A 21,424-nucleotide genomic window follows, 5' to 3' on the forward strand; every position below is an offset into this window, starting at 1 on the left:
CTCTTTAATAAATTAAGAAGCCTTCACTTCCCCAAATGTACTCCTACTCTTAAGTTCCTTTCTCATTAAGTTTAACCTTTTTCCATATTTTTCTTTATCTAGCTTGGAACTAATCTGTATATACTCACAGTTTATCCTTAAGGCAATTCATATTCTTATCTAAGTTGAGAACTGGTTCTTCCTGCTTAATCTTTATGTAGCTTCATACTATAAAAGGATTTCTTTTTATATAACCCCGAGAGAAATGAAAATTTCATGTTGGATTCCAGAAGGCTTGCAGTCATCTCATTTTTCACTAGGAAATTTTGCAGAACTATCACACACCAGTCCTGCATGTCAGGTCTTGGCTGTAGGTTTTGAGGTCTTGATATCAAAAGCCAGACATTTGGCCCATTAAAAAAAGTGGGGGAGGGGTGTGCTCTATAAAAAGAAAAATTGGCATTTATCTATAAAATTCCCTTTGAAAAGATAAGCTTATTTCTTGAGACTATTGTGAATTTTTCTTTAGCTATTGGGATTTATGTAAATACATTTGAACTATGGAGGTACTTAAATTGAATAAGTGGGTTTCTGTAAGGAAGTTAAAAGGCCTCTGAAATCTCAGAATGAAAAATAAACATGCTTAGGAAGAACCTGATCGGTATTAAGGAAAATAGTCCTTATCAGAACTTAACCCTCCACCTTTCCCTTTTCAGCCACTGCTATACTGCACCTACTTAAAAGAATCAAAAGTAAAACCAACCCAGCAACCAAAATAGTAATTAACTTCTAAATTTTAGCTAGCCAAACCGAGATTAGAATTCCTATGCAGAGCCTAGAGAACAATGGAAAGAAATGAACACTTTTGTTTAGGAACTGATTAAAATTTACTATACCATTCTATGTGGTAGACAAGCTTGCAACAGGAATTGTAGCTTGTGACGTGTTTTCCAAAGGCATGCTACTGATGGTTTTTCAGGCAGTTATTTTTGTTTGTTTGGTTGTTAAAGCCCAGGTTATTGTGTCAACAGTCTGGAAGCAGTTAGATCTTGAAGTAATACTCATCCATCAGTCTCTAACAGTGTTGAGGCCTAGAAAAACATCCACTTGAAAGAATAACAAAAGATTGCACCCATTAAGCACAAATTCCATGTTTTTTTAAAGTTATTGGTAATGTATGTGTCATTATTGTATCACTCACTGCCTTGTAGCTTGGAGGTATGTTATGTAGACTAGGAATAAAAGGCAGAAGAAATTACAGCTCACTGGGGAAAAGGATCAAAATTTAATGGAAGGGAAGTGGATGATTGACGATCATATAGCAACTTAGCCACCATCTTTCATTAATGTGCTCTTTTCTATGTAATAGTCATGAGGATCAGAATGTAGGTCAGTTTGGAAAGATAGGATCAGTACTAAAAACCCAAGTGACCTAAATTCTATAAATTTAGAAGGAAGAAAGAAGGAAAAGTGAATTTTTAGGGATTTTTTAATTTCAAGGGTCACTTTTGTATAAGATTAAAAGATTAAAGAAAAAAATGAAATTAGCAACTTAGAATTTTCATATTCATCATACAGTACTGAGATGGTCTCTTCGCACTAATAATTTCTTAATTGTCTCATTACAGGCTTCCTTTCTGTCTGACCAGCCTGAGCCTTACCTGCCATTTCTTTCACGTTTCATTGAAACACAGATGTTTGCCACCTTTATTGATAATAAAATTATGTCTCAGTGGGAAGAGAAAGATCCTATGCTTCGGGTCTTTGACTCTCGGATTGAGAAGATAAGACTGTATAATGTAAGGGCGCCCACCTTGCGGACATCTATATATCAGAAATGCAGCACTTTAAAAGAAGCAGGTATGTTTGCCAGGCCTTTTAAAATTTAATTAAAATCCATTATCTTTTTTTTTTTAATATTGTTGGCCTTATGTACCAAAAAATTAATTTTTGGTTTTAGACTTCTTTGTTAATCCTGGCACCAAATTGAGGGACACTTTCTGTAGGTTTGTTTCCTTCTGTATCTGAATTAATGTCTAATTTGTATCTTATTCTCTTTATTGCATTAATGGAAAAATGTTAATTTCTATCTTGCTATTTACATCGCTTTTTTACTCCTCACTTCTTTTCTCTTAATCCAAGAAAAGGTGAGTATTCATTTTAAATAGTATATCTGAGATGCTGCCTAATTTGTATAAATTAAAAAGTAGCAAGCCCAAACAATATGTTTGCCTTAGTGGTATCATTAATTATAATAGTTTCATTTATTGAATTACTGAAATTAATTCCCTGGATTCTTAAACATTCATATTAGCAGTTCTCCCAACCCTGACTCTAGTTCTGCCCTCTATCAGATGAGTCTTGGCCTGTCTTGTCTGACAGTTGTCGGAAATAAAGTGGTACCTGTAAGGGAATAAACGCTCTCTCGGTTCTGGAGGAGAAAAGAATTTATTTACGATCTTGCAAGATGGGGCGTCCAGCCAAACATGCGGAAGGCTGGCGCGCCAGAGGAAGAGAATGGCGATGTTTAAATCTCCTACTAATTCGCAAATCCCTCCCCTGTTTTCCCATTGACTGGGTACTACAGAGGTTACAGCCTATCCAAGAACACTAACTAATTCATCTTTTGAGATTTTAATTTGTACAGCCAATCCCAGAGAGCCAACTAGCTCATTATTGAGATTTTGAACTGATTAGCCAATCCCCCCCCAAATTTTTATTTTTTTGCTGTGAGTTCCCGCCTCTGATACTACCTCATGTCTCTTTACATCAGGCAGATTCTCTCTTCTCTTTGTCTGGGGCTTGTTTAAACTGGTTTTGCCTCCATTTCCCTTATTCCATGCTGTCTCTATGTGAAAACGAAACTTATTCCTTTCTTACAGATTCCCTCCTCTTTTTTTTTTTAAACACTTTTAGTTTTCACATTTTAGATTCTCAAATTTGCTAAGGGCTTTTTCACATTCCTCATCATAGGGATCTTTCTTATTTTTGATTCTAGTGGTTTTGATGGGTTTTTGAACTAGCCTTTGAGCACACGGGATTATGTAGCATCCAGCTGTTATAAACATTTTGGCTGGAATGATAAGGAAAATTAAAATAGATGTTGCAATTCCTTTCCATTTCTCGAACCAATTTTTCAACCGTTCTATGAGTGGGTTGTTAATGCTAGAATTCTTTTCTAGTTTCTGAAATAAGGCTGTTAAGCCTTGTAGGGCTTTGGTGATAGTTCCATTAGGTGCGGTATTATTGAAGGAACTAGGTACACTTTGTACATTTTTCTTTTCTCCTTTGCCTTGGGTTGGTACTTTATTACTTTCAAATGCCAGGGTAAATGAGATAGCCAATTGAACCAGAGCACAGGTTCCTCCCCACCTTTCAGGTAGTGTTGGCCAGAGGATGCCCTTCCCACAGTACCACCAGAGGTCTGCTCGGGGTATAGTTAGGCTGGAGAAGTTGCCAGTACTATCCTTGCTCACATTCCACACCTGTGTACACAAAGCCATGGTACCAAGATCCTGGAGCTCTTCTTCCCATCTGGAGAGACAGGCAGAGTGGTTTCCAGGACCAAGGTGAGACGCTGGTATGGCTTTGACACTTCCCTCCTGGACTGGAACAACGTACTACAACTTTTACCAGGAGTAGCATTTTGAAAGAGGAGTGTTATACATTTAAACTCCCTTTCATGCTTTTTCATCCCCAAGGGGAAGGGCATAATCTGAACAGTGGGTTGTTTGGTTGTACAAGCATAACAGTCACTTCTGTTTAAACTCTGGATGGTATGTTTGCCCCATTCTACCCAGGCATTTGTATTTCCATAACCTGTCTCTATTTCTGTGGTTTGCTTTAAGTCTTTGGCCTTAAGTATTCTAATGACCTTGGGGTCAATTTGTACTGGAGAGTTAAATTCCAGCCAAGTTTCTCTTAATGGTTTTTCCTCCAACCTGGGTAAGACCCATCCCTTATACTGTGTGGTCCACCAAGCAGTGTTCCAAGAATAACAGGGGTTAGGTGTCTCATAAGTTATACTCTCAAATGTTCGCCCCCCAACAATCTTGCTTTCTATTTGAACAGTCTGCTTACATAAATGCTTATATTCCTCCCTCAGTTGTTGCTGATGTTTTAGATTTTTACAGCTCATTACTTGACAAACATCAGATTGTACAGTTTGAGACTTTAAGCCTTTGACTACACTTATAACCAGCTTAGCAGAACCTGTTACTCCTTGAATATAGAACATTATGATCAGCATAAGCAATTTCATCATTAAGCTATACACAGAGCACAATGCAAACATAGGGTTTAATCCAGCCCTTTCTCCCTTCTAATATGTTCCTTTAACTGTTGCCTATTTAAAGTGATCCTTAGGGGATCTGAGGTAGGAGTCACTTTCTAGGATTCAGGTTGAGTTGCTGGATACTTATGGTCTGGTTCAGGCACCGGTCCCTTCACTCGTGTGTAATGAGTCCAGCCTCTTTCTGCCGTTCGGACTGCCGTCTCAGTTGTCAGCAAGACTTGATAGGGTCCTTCCCAGATCGGTTGAAGTTTGGATTCTTTCCACGACTGGATCAGAACCCAGCTGCCAGGCTGATGTCGATGGGCAGCAAATTCAAGAGGCGGGGTCTGAGCCAGCAGTCCACGGTGCCTGAGAGATGATAAAGTAGAAGACAAGGCCAGTATATAATTCTTAAGAAAAAGATCCTTTGTGTCTAGGGAGGGGAGCTCTCCAGTCCTCCTGGGGAAAGGCAAACCAAAAACCAAAGGCCTACACCTTGTAATTGCCTAAGTACTAAATTACACATGGCTTGCACCCCTCTAATGACTCCCCTAGCGTAAAACTGCTAATACCTGCTTTAGGTACAGACACTCCTGAAGTCATGTGCATGAAGAGCAGCAAGAACTTACCAACATTTCAGGCTAGAACAATTAGACTAAAGGACAACAATAATTTACAATAACCTAAGATTAATGAACATAAAAAGGCTTACCACTCTTAAATGCTAACTTAAAATTCAGTTTTTAGTACACCTAGTTTAGTGATGCTTGAATATACGTGATTCACATATATGCATACCCTGAACATACACACAAGTTTTGCTGTTAGATGAGTAAAAACCCACTCTCCAGGGAGAGGAGGACAAGCCTTGGTGTGTAGTATTTGACAATATATGTGGTGTCTTTATTCCTATTAGACTTAATGTTAAGATAGCAACCTGGCATTACCAAATGGAGACCTGGGAAGAGATATGAACCATTCACTGTTCTAAGTTTGTTTAATTCAGCTTTAGTGAACCTTAAACCCTTTTATAGGAACATTTACTTGCACTTTGAGTATGGACCTTTTGCTTTTGCCCAAAATATATCAGAAAAATTATTCTGCTTTTTACAAGAATACACAGTCTCATATATCTGGAATACAGACACATATAACTTATATACACACTCATAACCATACGAAACAGACATACATTCCCATTTACAAGCATGTATAGCCAATACACTACTGTTACACATACATAGAAAACTTTTACACAGTTTTTCTCACTTTTTTTTTTTCATTTTTCACACTATTGTGAAACTGCACACAATTGCCCAGCTTTAGAGTACACACAAACTAGTATACACTATAAAGACACAAAGAAATAGCTTCAGTTTACTATAGATGAGTACACAGGAAATTTTTGCCAAGTTTTAAATTACACACTGACAAACTTTCACAGTTTGAAAGACTCCTACGTAATTATATTACATGCTTTTATTACATACAAATACAACTATCCCACATTCCTGTGTAAACATACAACTTAAACTCCCATTAGATTCATGAAGTTTTAACTCTCAGAATGCATTCAAATACAGTCCTAAAAAATGTGCATATAACTTCCTATATACCCTGATACACACATTAAGGGACTTTAAATGTAGCTTCCACATGCCTTAGACTTAATTACACAGCACACTAAAATATGTAAATGTATTTATTAATACCTGTTTAGCCCCACATAAGTATATGAATAGAGAATCACGCAAACCCCATGCTACAAATTTCCTTCCTCCTTTTTTTTTTTTTTAAACTGCTCCAATTACTTCTCTATCTCACTTTTGTCTGTTTCCTCCCTGGCTTGTTGACTCTCTGAATATTTCCTCTAATGGCTTATTCAGCCATTCATCAATTTTTGGATCTTCTCTGAATATTAGGCTAAAATTCCTTTATATAGCTGACCTTTTAAAGTCTTGAGTTATTAACAGAATGACATTGTATTCTTGGGGCTTGAGGGAGTGGGAGTCCAACCCTTTTTAGAGGCTTTTGTGGCAGCCCTTTTCTTTTCAAAGTCTGGGGTGATGGGGGAGATTACCTTTTTGGCCCCACCCTTCTTAAACATCGGGGTGCCACCCAGACTCTGCCTCTTCGGGGTAAAGGCTCTACCTTCTCTGAACAGTGGGGTGGCAGCCAGGCTTTTCCCATTCCCCTGAGAATGTGCTCCACCCTCTGGGTCCTGAGGCTGCAAAACTTTTCTAGAGCATTGAGGCGGAAGGCCCACCCTCAACCCCCAGGGCAAACTCACCCTTTTCATGCATGTGGGCCATTCCACTCTCCCAGCCTGAGACCACTTGACTTCAGACCTCAACTTTCATCGTTCTTTGGGGATATGGGTACAGCCAATTTTATTTTAGGTGGATGCAGTCTCTCTCTTTCTCTCATAGCCGCCCTCTTTCCCATTTCCCTTTCTTCTCCCAAGAAAGGGATATTTACATAAACCAGAGTTTAAGAATCAAGTTAATTGTTATTCAGCTAGCCTTGCTAGGCTTTTTATTAATGATTCTTACCTTCCTTTCTTTAAGAGCCTTTAGAAACAGAAACTTTTGGAAATCTCTCCTTTTTTTTTTTTTTTTTTTTTTTTTTTTTAACTTTTGGTGGGTTGTAATTACTGGAGCAGTCAGCATTAACTGGCTCTCCAATTGCCTGGGGGCATAGACTGCTTCCACCAAAACCTCAGGCTTTAATGGTTCCCGCCCCAGTGGGGGAGGGGAAACCATAAGGTGGGGGAATGCTTATCCCAGGTTTTAGTTTCTTTTTTTTTCCCTGCAGCCACCACATGGCACAGTTCAATTCTGCCTTGGAAAAAGGTTTATTTTTATTAACATGACACACGAGGTCAGCACAAAGCCAACTCTTATCTGCCTTATATTTTGGCCAGAATACATTTGGCAGCAAAATGCCTTTTTTTTTTTTTTTTTTTTTTTTTGTCTAAACATAACAATAATATTTGATCATTTTCTTTTACCCTTTCCCTTGGTCCAATTACTTTTAGCCCAATGTTTTAACATGTTTCCCAATGGATTATTTAGAGGAATGTTCCCCGGGGACCCTAAAGGTACCCCCTTCCCTTTATTCCCGGCCGGCTGACTGCCTCTATTCCCCATTCTGAGTCTTGCCTGAGCATCTTTCCCTTAGGATCAGCTCTAGGCTCATCAGAATGTCCCCATTCTGAGTCTTGTTTGGGCATCTTTCCCTCAGGATCAGCCCCAGACTCTCAGAATGCTTTAACCACCAAGGTAATATAATATTTCTTTCCTTACCTTGGTCCATGCACGGAGTTGCCTGGTTAACCAGAGGCAGGCCTTTTCTTTTCCCCCTTTTCTCATCCACAACCGGCAGATCCAAGCATCTGGTCTCGGGCCCTTTAGCTGCCGGAGATGGGCCCCCAATGGCGGAGTCCGAGACCGCTCAATCAGCGGGGCGCGCCTTCCCTTTGTCCACCTCGGGGGTCCCCCTCCGAAGCTTTGGATCCCGGACGAGCCCCCAAGTTGTCGGAAATAAAGTGGTACTTGTAAGGGAATAAACGCTCTCTCGGTTCTGGAGGAGAAAAGAATTTATTTACGATCTTGCAAGATGGGGCGTCCAGCCAAACACGCGGAAGGCTGGCGCGCCAGAGGAAGAGAATGGCGATGTTTAAATCTCCTACTCCTAATTCGCAAATCCCTCCCCTGTTTTCCCATTGACTGGGTACTACAGAGGTTACAGCCTATCCGAGAACACTAACTAATTCATCTTTTGAGATTTTAATTTGTACAGCCAATCCCAGAGAGCCAACTAGCTCATTATTGAGATTTTGAACTGATTAGCCAATCCCCCCCCAAATTTTTATTTTTTTGCTGTGAGTTCCCGCCTCTGATACTACCTCATGTCTCTTTACATCAGGCAGATTCTCTCTTCTCTTTGTCTGGGGCTTGTTTAAACTGGTTTTGCCTCCATTTCCCTTATTCCATGCTGTCTCTATGTGAAAACGAAACTTATTCCTTTCTTACAACAGTGACATATAGTTCCTTTAATAAGCCAACATTAACTAAGTACTTAGTTTGTGCCAGACATTATGCCAGGTGTTTTATGTGCATTTGACCTTAACAAAGACAGAGGATAAGCATGCTTTTATTTTCTTTTATTACTGTCCACCTTTTACAGTTGAGAAAACTGTAGTTAAGTAACTTGCTTATGGTTGCATAGTTAGTGATTGGAGAAGCCATGGTTGAACCTAGGTCTGACTAATTTCATCACTTGAAGCCTAACATCATGTTAATGCTCATTCAATAAACTTATAAAACGTAACAGTTCACACAATTATATTAATTTAAGCCTGTTTCTTAACCCTTTCATTGCCAAAGCAACTGATGTCTATCACCTGAATGCCCCATCCTTTGGTTTGCTTTCCCTTCAAACTTCAAAGCTATTTAGAACATTTTTTCCCCTGGAGAAAAAGGAGACTGCAAATGTGGAGCTTCTTTGCTCTGCCTTTGTTACTTTTGCTTGCCTTTTCCATTTTACTTAAATAGATCAAAGCCACAAGAGTGGTGATGCTGTAGGTTTTGCATATTTAAAGAAGCAGTATGTAAATGATGTCTTTTATGTAGCCTTAGAAGTCTCTGATAACTGCAGCATCACCCTGTGCTTGTATTCTCAGATAAGGGTAGATCCTTGCTGTCTTCAGAAGGGGCTATTATCTCTGTGTTAATAGAATGAATGAATGAAATTGAAATTGGCTATGCCTATTCAAGAATATATTATACTTTTATTATTCCTGTGCTTCCAGAAAAATCTTACAGTTGCCGTGGAATTTCTTTTGGCCTCTCAAAGAATTTGGTACTCCTTCTGTCATCACAGAAATTCCATAATACTCTTGAAAATGTATCATTGTTTTCCTTTTTCTTTTTTTCTTGATCAGGACAGAAGTACTTATTGACAGAGATGGAATTTTGTAGTATTTCATGGAGCATAAAATTGGCACAGACTTCAGAGAATTTCGTGTCATGTATCTAGGCATTATCCTGCCCAAACCACCAGTTAATTATGTTTTATAAATATTGAGAGACATAGTGTATAGGATTGTAGAGAGCCAGGGGTCTAGGGGGAATCCACTGAAAAGTAAAAGATCCAGTATCATTTCAAATTAAATCATGGCATCTTTGCCTAGCATAAACATATGACTATGTTTCATACAAAGTTACCCAGGAAAAATATAATGAAATTCAAGAAAATTTTAGATTAATTTGTTATGAAGAGAAATTAGAGAAACTCAAATTATGTATCTAGCATTTTGTACTTTTAAGTCATAGAGAACAATAGTGACTTCTACAAAGCATCCTTCAGTACTGCTGTCAAAGTCACTGATCTGACATAAGATGCTGCAAAGCATGTTCTTTTGACGGAGTGGAGAACATTGTGGACAGACCTCTTGCCCCCTTCCTCCCTGCCCCCCAAAATGTAGAATATGTATGGTAAATAACGAGCAGTACTCAATCTACTAGTATTGAAAAGGGACAAAATAAACAGATAAAATAGGAAATGTTTATGGAGATACCATTTTAATTTCCTTAATTCACAAGATTAGAAGTTCCCATGGTGTTCTGTTTATCATAACCACAATGACTGCTTGTTCTTCCTTTTTAGCAATCTCTAGACCAAGGATTGGAGACCTAGTCTTACTTCTCACTTCTCACATATTATATTTTCTCTTTGATAAAAACATTCAATATCAGATTTTTTACCAGAGAAATAACTCACTATGTCCTCCAATATTCCTAAGTATTAGTGGTTTTAAAATAGAAATGTTGAATATTCCTGTTTTTTATCTTTAACCTATTTTATTCTTTAAAAGGCCAGCCTCTTATGCTCTGAACATTTTTCTAAATGTCTACTTATTTTATTTTTCTCTATGTTACCCCTCTTGATCTAATAAAACTCCTAAATAACTCCTACTAATAGAATGTGACTGTTGCTAAAAGGGAGATGATAAACTTCACACAGTTCTTTACTTTTACAGATAGAAAAGCATGAATATTTAATGGGTCTTTGCACAAAGGAATAAAGTAATAAGACTACTGTGTTTGCTTCTTCCTTTCCTGTACATTGTCTTTCAGCTCAAGGAAAGTATTTTGGTTTGCCATCATTTTCTTTAATATTATAATTAGAATCTTATGTTATTTAAGAATATGGATTTACCACTTAAGGGAAACTGTTTCAATATGAAGTTACAGATTTTTTAAAATTCCATTGCCTGGCAGAAAATACTTATGAAAATTAATCATCCAATATTCACTTATAATTAACCTTTTTATACTTACACATTACGCTGATTTTTGAAGAGCCTTTGTAAAATTCTGTTCTCAGATATCAGAAAGATTGAGTTACCTGTGTGTGCATGAGTGGAAGAAGCATTAGTTTTGTAGGCTATAGTCAATAAAATGTCTCTCATTTGTTAAAAATTTAACTTATAGCCCAATCAATTGAGCAACGACTGATGAAAATGGATCACACTGCAATTCACCCCCATCTACTTGATATGAAAATTGGTCAAGGCAAATATGAACAAGGTTTCTTCCCAAAGTTACAGTCTGATGTCTTGGCAGCAGGACCAACCAATAACAAGTAAGCATATACTTCACCTGAGTAGTTGGTTGAAAAACTAAATGAAGAGTGGGATGTTCTGCAACTCCAGTGGGCAATGTTTAACGATTAAATATCTCACCCTTCTGATTATATTTTTAAAGTCCAGACTAATCCATTTGAAATATGGATTGACACTCTGAATATTTGACTTTTAATTGTCATGTAAAAAGATCTAAAGGTTAGAGATTTTAATAGCCTTTTTCTTTCTTTTTCTAGTAACAGGTGCTTGGGAATAGCCATACTTTAAATTAACTCTGTTTAAATATAGTGTTGATACTGTCTATATGAATAGGATTAGAATTGAAAACAGAGTTATTAGAGTTTAGGAGTTTCTTGATTTTGGGTGAATACAAGTGTTAATAAACAAAAGAGTAGTAGAGAAGTTGTTTACAAGGAAGGAAGCAAACAAGGGTATTAAAATAGGGGAATATGAGAAGTTGGAATTAAAGAGCTTAGAATTTCAAGTCAGCAACTCTGGAATTTAGTTCATTCTCAAACATTAAACAGCTTAGGAACCTTCGGCAAGTTGGAGCCACTTGCCTATTTTCTTATTTGAAAATGAGAGAAAACTCTGACATTCTACAACATCTGTGATACTTTTATTAAAGAGGCTCAGCGAAGGGAAGTGAAAAGAAGCCAGGCAATGACAAAGAAGTGGAATAGACTGAAGTAAGAGACTTGATACACAAAATGGAAGTGGGACTGAGTTATCTGAATTTTCAGAAGGCAATAGAGAATCAGGGGAATAAAAAGAGGTGGAATTATGCCTTTTGACCTAAATGGCCCAAACTAAATATGTAAGTAAATTGAAGATTTTGGAAAGATGACTTGAAAGTATGATGTTTTTACCTTCCAGATGATCTGAACTATACAGTTGCAGAATTTTTGGTACTTACCTCTTTATTTCCTGAAAGACTTGTCAGGATTCTATTGGGGAAGAAAAAAAGGAAACATAGTAAATTATTTTTATAATTTGTGTTGGTAAACTTGCCTTCCCCTGATTACTTTGTGATCTTTAAGGCTTGATTTTTTTAATTTAATAAACACTGTACGAAGCCTAGATACTGTGTTATTCTAGACTTCTTGGGATGCATGTATATGTTGGAATGGTGGATACTTGTTTTCAAGTTCGTACTGTTAATATCATTTTTTAAATTTTTTTTTCCTTTTTAAAATTTTTTTTAATTATTTTTTTTTAGGTTAGGTTTTTTGTTTTGTTTTGTTTTTTGTTAATGTCATATTTTTAATAATCTGAAAAGAATGAAACCCTTGCCATTTTCCTGGCTGACTAGCTGAAGATGTTCATTTAAATATATTTCTGAAATGTGTCTGAATTAGAATTATTGATTTATTTAGATCCAAATGTGAGATAGTTAGTGGTAGCAGGCACATCACAGGGAAAAAATTGGTGTTTATGAATTTAAGTGAAACAGTTACAGTACTATATACATTGATTGTGTTTTTCTTTTAGAATCTTGTATTTATATTTGTAAATCTGTATCCCCTTACAGATCTCAGTTTAAAAATCTGGAAAAGTTAATCACTGGTTTATTTAAAGTAATTACTACACTCTCTTCTAGCCCTTTTTTTTTTTTCCTACCTTCAAATATACCTTTCCTACCAGTGGAGGCTTCTCTGTGCCAAGAGAGGGGTGGTTATGAAGAGAATACTGGTGATATTAATAGCTAATATTATTAAACAGGTTCCCTGTGCTAGCTTTTCTGATGACAGCATTAAGTACACTAGCTCATTAATCCTTACTACAAGTATATTTTATAATACCCATTTTATAAATGAAGTTCAGAGAGGTTCAGCAGCTTGCACCAAGATCACATAGCTAGGGAGTAGTAAAACGAGGGTTCACACCTAGGTCTGTTATACTACATATGCTACTAGTCCTTGTCACTCGAATACATACATACACAAGGGTAACACATGCCTTTTGTTACTTTCAGAGTTGGAAATTGTGCTTGGTAGTCCCCAAGAAAGTTTGAAGAACCTAAAACATTGACAAAAGGGAGTTTAGCAGTAGCCTTTTGTACTAATCTAATGAGATCCTTCCAGAAAGGAAGAGTGCTCAGATGTCTCACCTCTGACTTAAACAGGGCTCTGTTAAGAGGAGTGAACTCAAAGAAGACAGGTTTAGTGCTTTGGGAAGCAAGGTACATCCTTAGGAGTGATCTTCCCTCTTGAAGAGTGGTTAGATCAGTTAGCCTAATCCTGAAGATAGTGCTGTTGTTTTGTGCTGGTAGAAGACAGAGCTTGGGTTGATGGCAGAGCTAGGATTAGAACCCAGATCTCCTTACTTTGTACAATGTTCCTTCATAGTGTCTCATTCTCAAAGACTGTAGGTCTGAAAAATTTTCAGTATCAGTTATCCTTTTAAACATTTGGAAAAGGAACACTGTACAGTAAATTAAAAGAATAGTTTAAAAAAAAAACTTTGAACTCTTTTATATAAATGTACTAACTTTAATAAAAACAGTTTATGGGGAGTGATTCACTAGAGAGGTTATGAAATCTTCCCCTCCTTTAAATAATCCAGATGTTTACAGTGACATCTTAGGAGGAAGGCAGATAGAGGGAATATAATATGCTTCTTAAAAGGCAGAAGCAAATAGCTAATGACTGAAAAATTTACCTTAACAAATTTGCAGGATTTCTAAAACCCTTGGGTGAAGTGCTTTCCCTGCTTTTATAGACAGTGAACTTAAAAAATGTGCTAAGAGATTTTGATCATTAAGGGGGCTCCAACTTTCCAGTTTGCTAGATACAATGTTCTGTCCCAGAAATGGATGAGGGTTTTCCATCAGAGGAGATTAATTATCAGTTTATTCATTTTTTTGTTATGTTTGTAAAATATCCTAATTGTTTGACTCCCTTTGATGTGAGTAACCTTGATTTTAATTTTTATTTCCATTTGATAGCATTAGATTGCTCATTCATTCATTTGGAGATATTTATGGAGCCCCTGCTATATGTGAAGTACTATACTGCATTTCACTGGGAAACGTATTGAATAAAACAAAAATCCCCGCTTTCAAGAGCAAGGAAACAAACAATAAAGAAACTTAATATGTAAAATAAGTATCAAATCAAAGGGTAAAGGACGATACTGACTGTGTATTAAAACTTCGAAATCCATGTGAGACCAAGGGAAGAGATGTTTAGCTGGTGCAGGATCTATATTTCCTAAACAATTTAACTCATGCAGTTTGTTCAAATACCATAATTACATGGAACTCTGAATAGGAAGCGAGACCTGGTAGGTTTGTACAGGTTAGTGTGAAAAATGACACCTCCCAAAGTAATCTGGGCAGAGAATAAAAATATATATATATGCAGGGCCCCCCTGAGGAGCCAGGGGAAAATGTGGAAGTGTTGGGCTTCCTCGCCTGGATTGTTGCTGATGTTCTCACAAACATTGAGGACTGCTAGTTTGGTATCCTGAGCCCTCTATCTTGGCACTTGCCCTTCTGGAGCTCATTACTGCAAAGGAGAGGTTAAACCTGCTTATAATTGTGCCTAAGAGTCTCCCCCTGAGTACCTCTTTGTGGTTCAGATGTGGCCTCTCTCTCTAGCTAAGCCACCTCAGCAGGTGAACTCACTGCCCTCCCCCCTACGTGGGACCTGACTCCCAGGGGTGTAAATCTCCCTGGCAAAGCAGGATATGACTCCCAAGGATGAATCTGGACCCGACAACGTGGGATTGAGAATATCTTCTTGACCAAAAGGGGGATGTGAAATGAAACAAAGTAGAGTTTCAGTGGCTGAGAGATTCCAAATGGAATAGAGAGGTCACTCAGATGGACATTCTTACGCACTATATAGATAACCCTTTTTAGGTTTTAATGTATTGGAATAGCTGGAAGTAAATAACCTGGAACTATCGAACTGCAACCCAGTAGCCTTGACTCTTGAAGATGGTTGTATAACAATGTAGCTTACAGGGCGTGACAGTGTGATTATTGTGAAAGCCTTGTGGATTTCATTCCCTTTAACCAGTGTATGGATAGATGAGTAGAAAAAATGGGGGCAAAAACTAAATGAAAAAATAGGGGGGGTGATGATTTGGGTGTTTTTTTTTACTTTTATTTTTGATTCTTGTTACTTTTTCTTGTATAAGGAAAATGTTCAAAAAATAAATTGGAGTAATGAATGCACAACTACAAGATGGTACTGTGAACAGTTGATTGTATTATATGTGAATATATCTCAACAAAACTGAATTTAAAAAAAATAAGTAGCAGGAGAACCTAAGATGGCGGCTAGGTGAGACAGGGCAAAATAACACCTCCGTGAAAAATACTAGATAAAAACCAGAAGGTGACCCAGAATACCAGTTTCAGCGATGCACCAGCTGGACAAAGTCTGCTAGAATCACAGGGGCCATACACTTGGTGAAAACGGGAGTCTGCATTCTGAAACGAGTGAGTAACCAAGCTGAAAGACCCGCAGCCATGCTGCAGTCTGGGGAAGCCAGGGGTTGGCATTTGGAGACAGAATGGTTCTTTAAAAAAAAAAAAAAAAAAAAAAAGGAAAAAAACCAGGAGCGGCTGCATTTGTGATGGTGAAAACCGTGCAGTGGAAGCACGGCAAAAGCAGTCTGAGCTGGCCTCTCGGTGTCTGGCGTGGAGGATAGCCTGCTGCAGATTCCCTCAAGGCCAGGGGAGTGGAGGGGAGAGCCGGAAGGAGAAACAAACCCCGCTGCTTGCAGCCGCTCCCCAGCGGGCTGGAGACACTCCTGCCCAGAGCCATGCCCACAGCCCAGAGCAGCGCCAGTTGTCCCTGAGCTGGGAAGGAGGAACTGTGTGAGGAGAGGGGAGGGGTGGAGGTGCCCCTTTCAGCCATCTTTGCATCAGGCTGAGAGCGTCCCTGCACGGCCCGGCAGCCCAGGGCTTCCCTTGAGGGACGGTGCACACTTGTGACGTAGCATACCCTTCCCTAGGCAAAGGTCCTGGAAGATCACAGCTGAGAAGGGGGGCCCGCTTGGAAAACCCAGGGATGCCAGTGGTTTGGGGGTCAGCGTCAGCAAGGATCAGGGGCAGAACTGAAATGAAGGGCTAGATTCTTGAAACAGCCTTGAATCTCCAGGAACACCTGGGAGGTTTGAATATTAAAGCTGCCCTGCCTCCCTAGCCACCGGGACACACGCCTCACATTCAGGGCGGACAGCTCCAGCAACACACCCAGATTGAGTTCACCAAGTGAACCCCACAAGAATCATTTCCCCACACACTACAAGAACAAAGTTGAGAACTGACTTGAGCGGTATGGGTGACTCACAGACGCCATCTGCTGGTTAGTTAGAAAGTGTACGCCACCAACTTGTATTTCTGAAAAATTAGATAGGTATTTTTTTTTTTTTTTTTTACAATTTGAAAGAACCCTATCAAGCAAAGCAAATGCCAAGAGGCCAAAAACAACAGGAAATCTTAATGCATACGATAAAACCAGATGATATGGAGAACGCAATCCCAAAGACCCAAATCAGAATATCAGAAGAGACACAGTACTTGGCACAATTAATCAGAGAACTACAATCAAGGAACAAAAACATGGCAAAGGATATAAAGGACATGAAGAAGACCATGGAACAGGATATAAGAGACATAAAGAAGACCCTAGAAGAGCATAAATAAGACATTACAAGAGTAAGTAAAAAAATAGAAGATCTTAAGGAAATAAAAGAAACTGCTGGCCAAATTAAAAAGACTCTGGATACTCATAATGCAAGATTAGAGGAAGTTGAACAACAACTCAGTGTCCTAGAAGTCCACAGAACAGAAAATGAAAGAACAAAAGAAAGAATGGAGAAAAAAATCGAAATGGATCTCAGGGATACGATAGATAAAATAAAACATCCAAACTTAAGACTCATTGGTGTCCAAGAAGGGGAAGAGAAGAGTAAATGTCTAGAAAGAGTATTCAAAGAAATTGTTGGGGAAAACTTCCCAAACCTACACAATATAAATACACAAAGCATAAATGCCCAGTGAACTCCAAATAGAATAAATCCAAATAAACCCACTCCGAGACATATTCTGATCAGACTCTCAAATACTGAAGAGAAGGAGCAAGTTCTGAAAGCAGCAAGAGAAAAGCAATTCACCACATGCAAAGGAAACAGCATAAGACTAAGTAGTGACTACTCAGCGGCCACCATGGAAGCGAGAAGGCAGTGGCATGACATATTTAAAATACTGAGAGAGAAAACTTTCCAACCAAGAATACTTTATCCAGCAAAACTCTCCTTCAAATTTGAGGGAGAGCTTAAATTTTTCACAGACAAACAAATGCTGAGAGATTTTGCTAATAAAAGACCTGCCCTACTTCAGATACTAAAGGGAGCCCTACCGACAGAGAAACAAAGAAAGGAAAGAGAGATATAGAGAATTTTAACAGACATATATAGAACCTTACATCCCAAATTACCAAGACACTCATTTTTCTCTGGTGATCATGGATCTTTCTCCAGAATGGACTAATATGCTAGGACATAAAACAAGCCTCAGTAAATTAAAAAAAAAAAAAAAAATTGGATATACTCAAAGCACATTCTCTGACCACAATGGAATACAAATAGAAGTCAATAATTTGTGAATTGTAACTCCACTATTTACTTCCTACATGGTATAAAATAAACAAACTCTAATGACAAATCGGTGGTTTTGAACTGTGGAAAATATGTAAGTTTTGACAAGAACTATATAAAGGTGGGGGAATGGAGGAGTATAGGAGCATAGTTTATGTGTCCTATTGAAGTTAAGTTGGTATCAAAGAAAAACAAGATTGTTATGGATTTAAGAGTTTAATTTTAAGCCCCTCAGTAAACACAAAGAAATTATCAGAGAATATGACCATAGAGATGGAAAGTAGAGTATGGGTTAAGAGAAATGGGGGAAGGGGCAATGGGGAGTTAAGAAATGAGTGTAGGGTTGCTGTTTGAGGTGAAAGGAAATTTCTAGTAATGGATGGTGGGATAGAGATAGCATTACAACATTCTAAATGTGATTATTCCCACTAATGGAAGGCTAGGGAGGGGGTAGAATGGAAAGATTTAGGCTGTATATATGTTTCCACAACTGAGGAAAAAAAAAAAAAATGGACAGTCTAAATAGATGACAACTGAATGCCAAGGATGACCCTGGATGGGATCTGAGAATGGAGGAGAGGAGGCTCAAAGGGACACAGTTGAGACATAGCGGGGAAAAAAAAGGAAACATAGAATGTATGCTTTGTATCGATGTTGAATCTCTAGTACTTCTTAGCTGCATTTAATGGGATTGCATAAAAGAATGTTCTTGTTCATGGGAATTGTATATGTGAATTACAGTGTTTGTTCAAGGATGGGTGCAGCTAGCTCTCATATGTTCAGAAGACACAGCAATAGATGCTGGATGATAGGGAGGGAGGGAGGGAGGGAAAGAAATACCGGTGTGACAGCATGTTTAAGTTGGTGGATTGGGGTATCAGGGGAGGGGGGTCAGGGTATGCTGGAGTTCTGTGTATGGGATTTGTATTGTTTTTGCAACTGTTCCTATAACTTTGAGTTTATTTCAAAATAAAATAAAATTTTAAAAAATAAGTAGCAAATCAGATACAGATCAAAGTTATGAAGTAAAATAAGGCAGGAGGGGGAAGAAGAGAGTGCTTGGGATGGATGGTTTGAATTTTAAAATCTTAAAATCATGTATCTTCTTGCTTTGAAAGCTTATATAAAATCTCAAGGTTTCCCATTTCCACACCAAGCCTCAAACCTTACATTTTCAGGTAGATTATAGTCTGAAAGAGAAAGGATCTTAGAACTAATTGCAGGGTAAAGGAATTCATAACCATGTTAGTCAACCTGTGTAAATCATTGATCACCTATTACAGAGAACTTAATATGCTGCCTAGAAGGCAGAAGCAAATAAACAGTCTTTTGTATTTCAGCAACTGTGATCGTCTTTGGAAAATTTTGTTCAGTAAATGAGGTTTAATAATGCAAAGGTTAAATTAATTACTTTAACAAGACCAAGAATGTGCGGACTTCATAGAAATTTTCTTAAGCATTTGCTCCTTTCTCTATTTTGAGAGTAAAATCAAATAGGGTGTTTTGTCCCACAGAGTGTTTAGTGAGATGCTAGTTATATTATGTAAGTTAATCTTTATCCTTTCCTTTTCCTAAAGCCTTTTCCACTTTTGCTTGCCAAGGGAAATGTTCTGCCATTTATATTCTACTCCATCCCTTTATTTATTATATAAGTTCATCAGCCAGTGTTTATATTCTGTTTCACCTTCATAATTTATTTTTTCTGGATCCTCCTTTGCAGTCACCCTGATTGTCTTTGTATCCTTTTTAGTCTTATGCTGATCCTTTATTGTAGGGACATTTCCAAGGATTCCACTTAATAGATCTATAATTAGATCTTTGCGCATTTTTTTCCTGATATAAACCTATTCCTTTTTTTTTTTTTAGAGGGGCTACCTTCCTTGCCCATTTTTTATCATAATTATTCAGTGCTTCTCTGTAAACAGCAGACTGAAATGAGATGATTCAGAAGCTTGAAACCAAAGGATGCATAAATTATTTAAAAGGTGACAAAAGAAGCAGCATTCTCATTTTAAGGTTTTTGTAAATTGATACTTTATAAATAAAAAATTTTTTAAAAGATAATAAATTATTGTCAGTAATGTAATATGAATTTTCCTGACTTGCAAAAATGTAAATTTTTTTTGAAAATTATGTTTACCTCTGTGTTGTTAGGATATATGCAAGAGTAAATATTGTTACATTAGTGCAATGAATATATAATTTATGGGGATGATAGATCAAGACCTGAGAAATTTTTTAAAATAGCTTGATATAAAATAATATATTTTTATATAAAATAATATATACTCACTAGAAAGTTTGGAGTATCAGAAAGTGATGGTAAATTTTAAAACTACCTATAATTCCATCACCATGAGATGTTAACATTTGTTGTTATATTCTTCCCTTACATGGATCCTGGGGGTTGGTAGTGGTGTTGGGGAAACCATACTTTTTTTTAACAAAATTATAATATTGTTTATACAATTGTGGCATTCTGTTTTCAGTAACTATTGTCTCATGGGCACTCTCCATATTATTAATAGTTTTAGAAACTTGACTTTTTTTAATGACTGTGATATTTCATTGCATGGCATCACATACTGTTGAGCATTTGACTTGTTCCTAGTGTATTTCCTTGATTCTAAGTCACCGTTATTGTAAGATCTGCTATTAATGCAAAAGCTTTTTGAAAAAATTATGCACTAAACATACATATGGATTGAAAGATGAAATGTCAGGAACATTTAAATGCCAAAATGTGAGTATTGGAATAAAGGAAATACAGAATTTGCTATTGCATAAATGCTGTGATAAGCAAAAATGTTATACGGCATCTCTGATTATTTATTTAAAACATATTTATGGAAGGGGCAGGTGTGGTAGACTTGGCCAAGATACCAGTCTTTCAAGAGTTTTTAGGATAGAGGATTTTATAGAGAGTAGAGTTGTGTAATTATAATACACTGTGGTATGTACTAGCATTGGCGAATACAGAAGGAATAGCTAATTTAGTTTTGGAGGAGTCATGGAATGCTTTCAGAAAGATTTGGCATCTAAGCTATCTGAATAATGAATAGAAGGGTGAAAACTTGTAAAAAGGCAAGAGAGCTTTTCTAGAACATTGAAGTAGTTGAAAATAGCTGGAGTTTTAAGACAGAATGATCAGCCATACTAAATGTAGCAGAGAATTTGAGTAAACTAAACATTGAATAATATCTATTGGATTTAGCAGTTAGAGGTATCACTGGCTTTGTCAAGAGTATTTTCAGGGGACCTTGCTGATTTGAGATGTACTGAAGATCCAAAGGTAAGTAAGTAGAGGCCTTACAGCTAAGCTTTTCTTTTTAATAAGTTTTATGTGAGAAGAATGAAGAGAATGATTTAAACATAACTACAGCGGGTCAAGAGGGAGACCAACATTCTTGTAAGCTGAAGGGAAATGCTCAGTTGAGAGAGAAAAAATGGAGATTCAGGAAAAGGGGAGACTAATGGAGCAGTTTGAAAAAAGCAAGAGATTATTGGTCAGGGATACAGGTGGAAGAAAAAGTTTTGAGTCATGGCTAATATATTTTATTCTTTGATTTTAGAAGAAAGATGAGAGTATCTATGTGTATGTATCATTTAGGTAGAGGCAGAAAGTAAGAGGTAGGTCATTGGTTGAGTGGAGAAGTTTGAGGGTAAAGTGAAAGGTTTGGGGAATAGTCTTTGAGGAGAATTGGTAAAGGGCAGGTAAAGTCATGTGTAGTCTTGAGGGAAATCAAGAACTAATCTATATGGCTGTCAGAATAGGGAACTGAGAGAGTAGTATTGATCCAGGTTGGCGGCCTTGTTGGGGCAAGTAACACGAGGAGAGGTTCATTAGGGAGAAGAACTACTAGTCTGGGAATAGTATAAATGATTTTCCAGATTTAGCCTCAGAAGGG

General features: G+C 37.5%; 1 protein-coding gene across 4 annotated transcripts in view; it reads left to right on the forward strand.

The window, feature by feature from the left end:
• DENND5B (DENN domain containing 5B) overlaps positions 1–21,424 on the forward strand; it is a 260,804-nt gene that overhangs the window by 163,121 nt on the left and 76,259 nt on the right. For 3 of the 4 annotated variants that reach the window (XM_037846449.1, XM_037846450.1, XM_037846451.1), the window contains 2 exons: positions 1,608–1,839; positions 10,750–10,900. In XM_037846449.1, coding sequence (XP_037702377.1) covers positions 1,608–1,839; positions 10,750–10,900 — 383 coding nt within the window. Of the gene's footprint in view, positions 1–1,607; positions 1,840–10,749; positions 10,901–11,529; positions 11,783–21,424 lie in introns of those variants that run through there. The other variant, XM_037846452.1, reaches the window with a different exon arrangement.

This window comes from Choloepus didactylus, chromosome 8, assembly GCF_015220235.1.
Source record: "Choloepus didactylus isolate mChoDid1 chromosome 8, mChoDid1.pri, whole genome shotgun sequence".
NCBI classification, from domain to species: domain Eukaryota; kingdom Metazoa; phylum Chordata; class Mammalia; order Pilosa; family Megalonychidae; genus Choloepus; species Choloepus didactylus.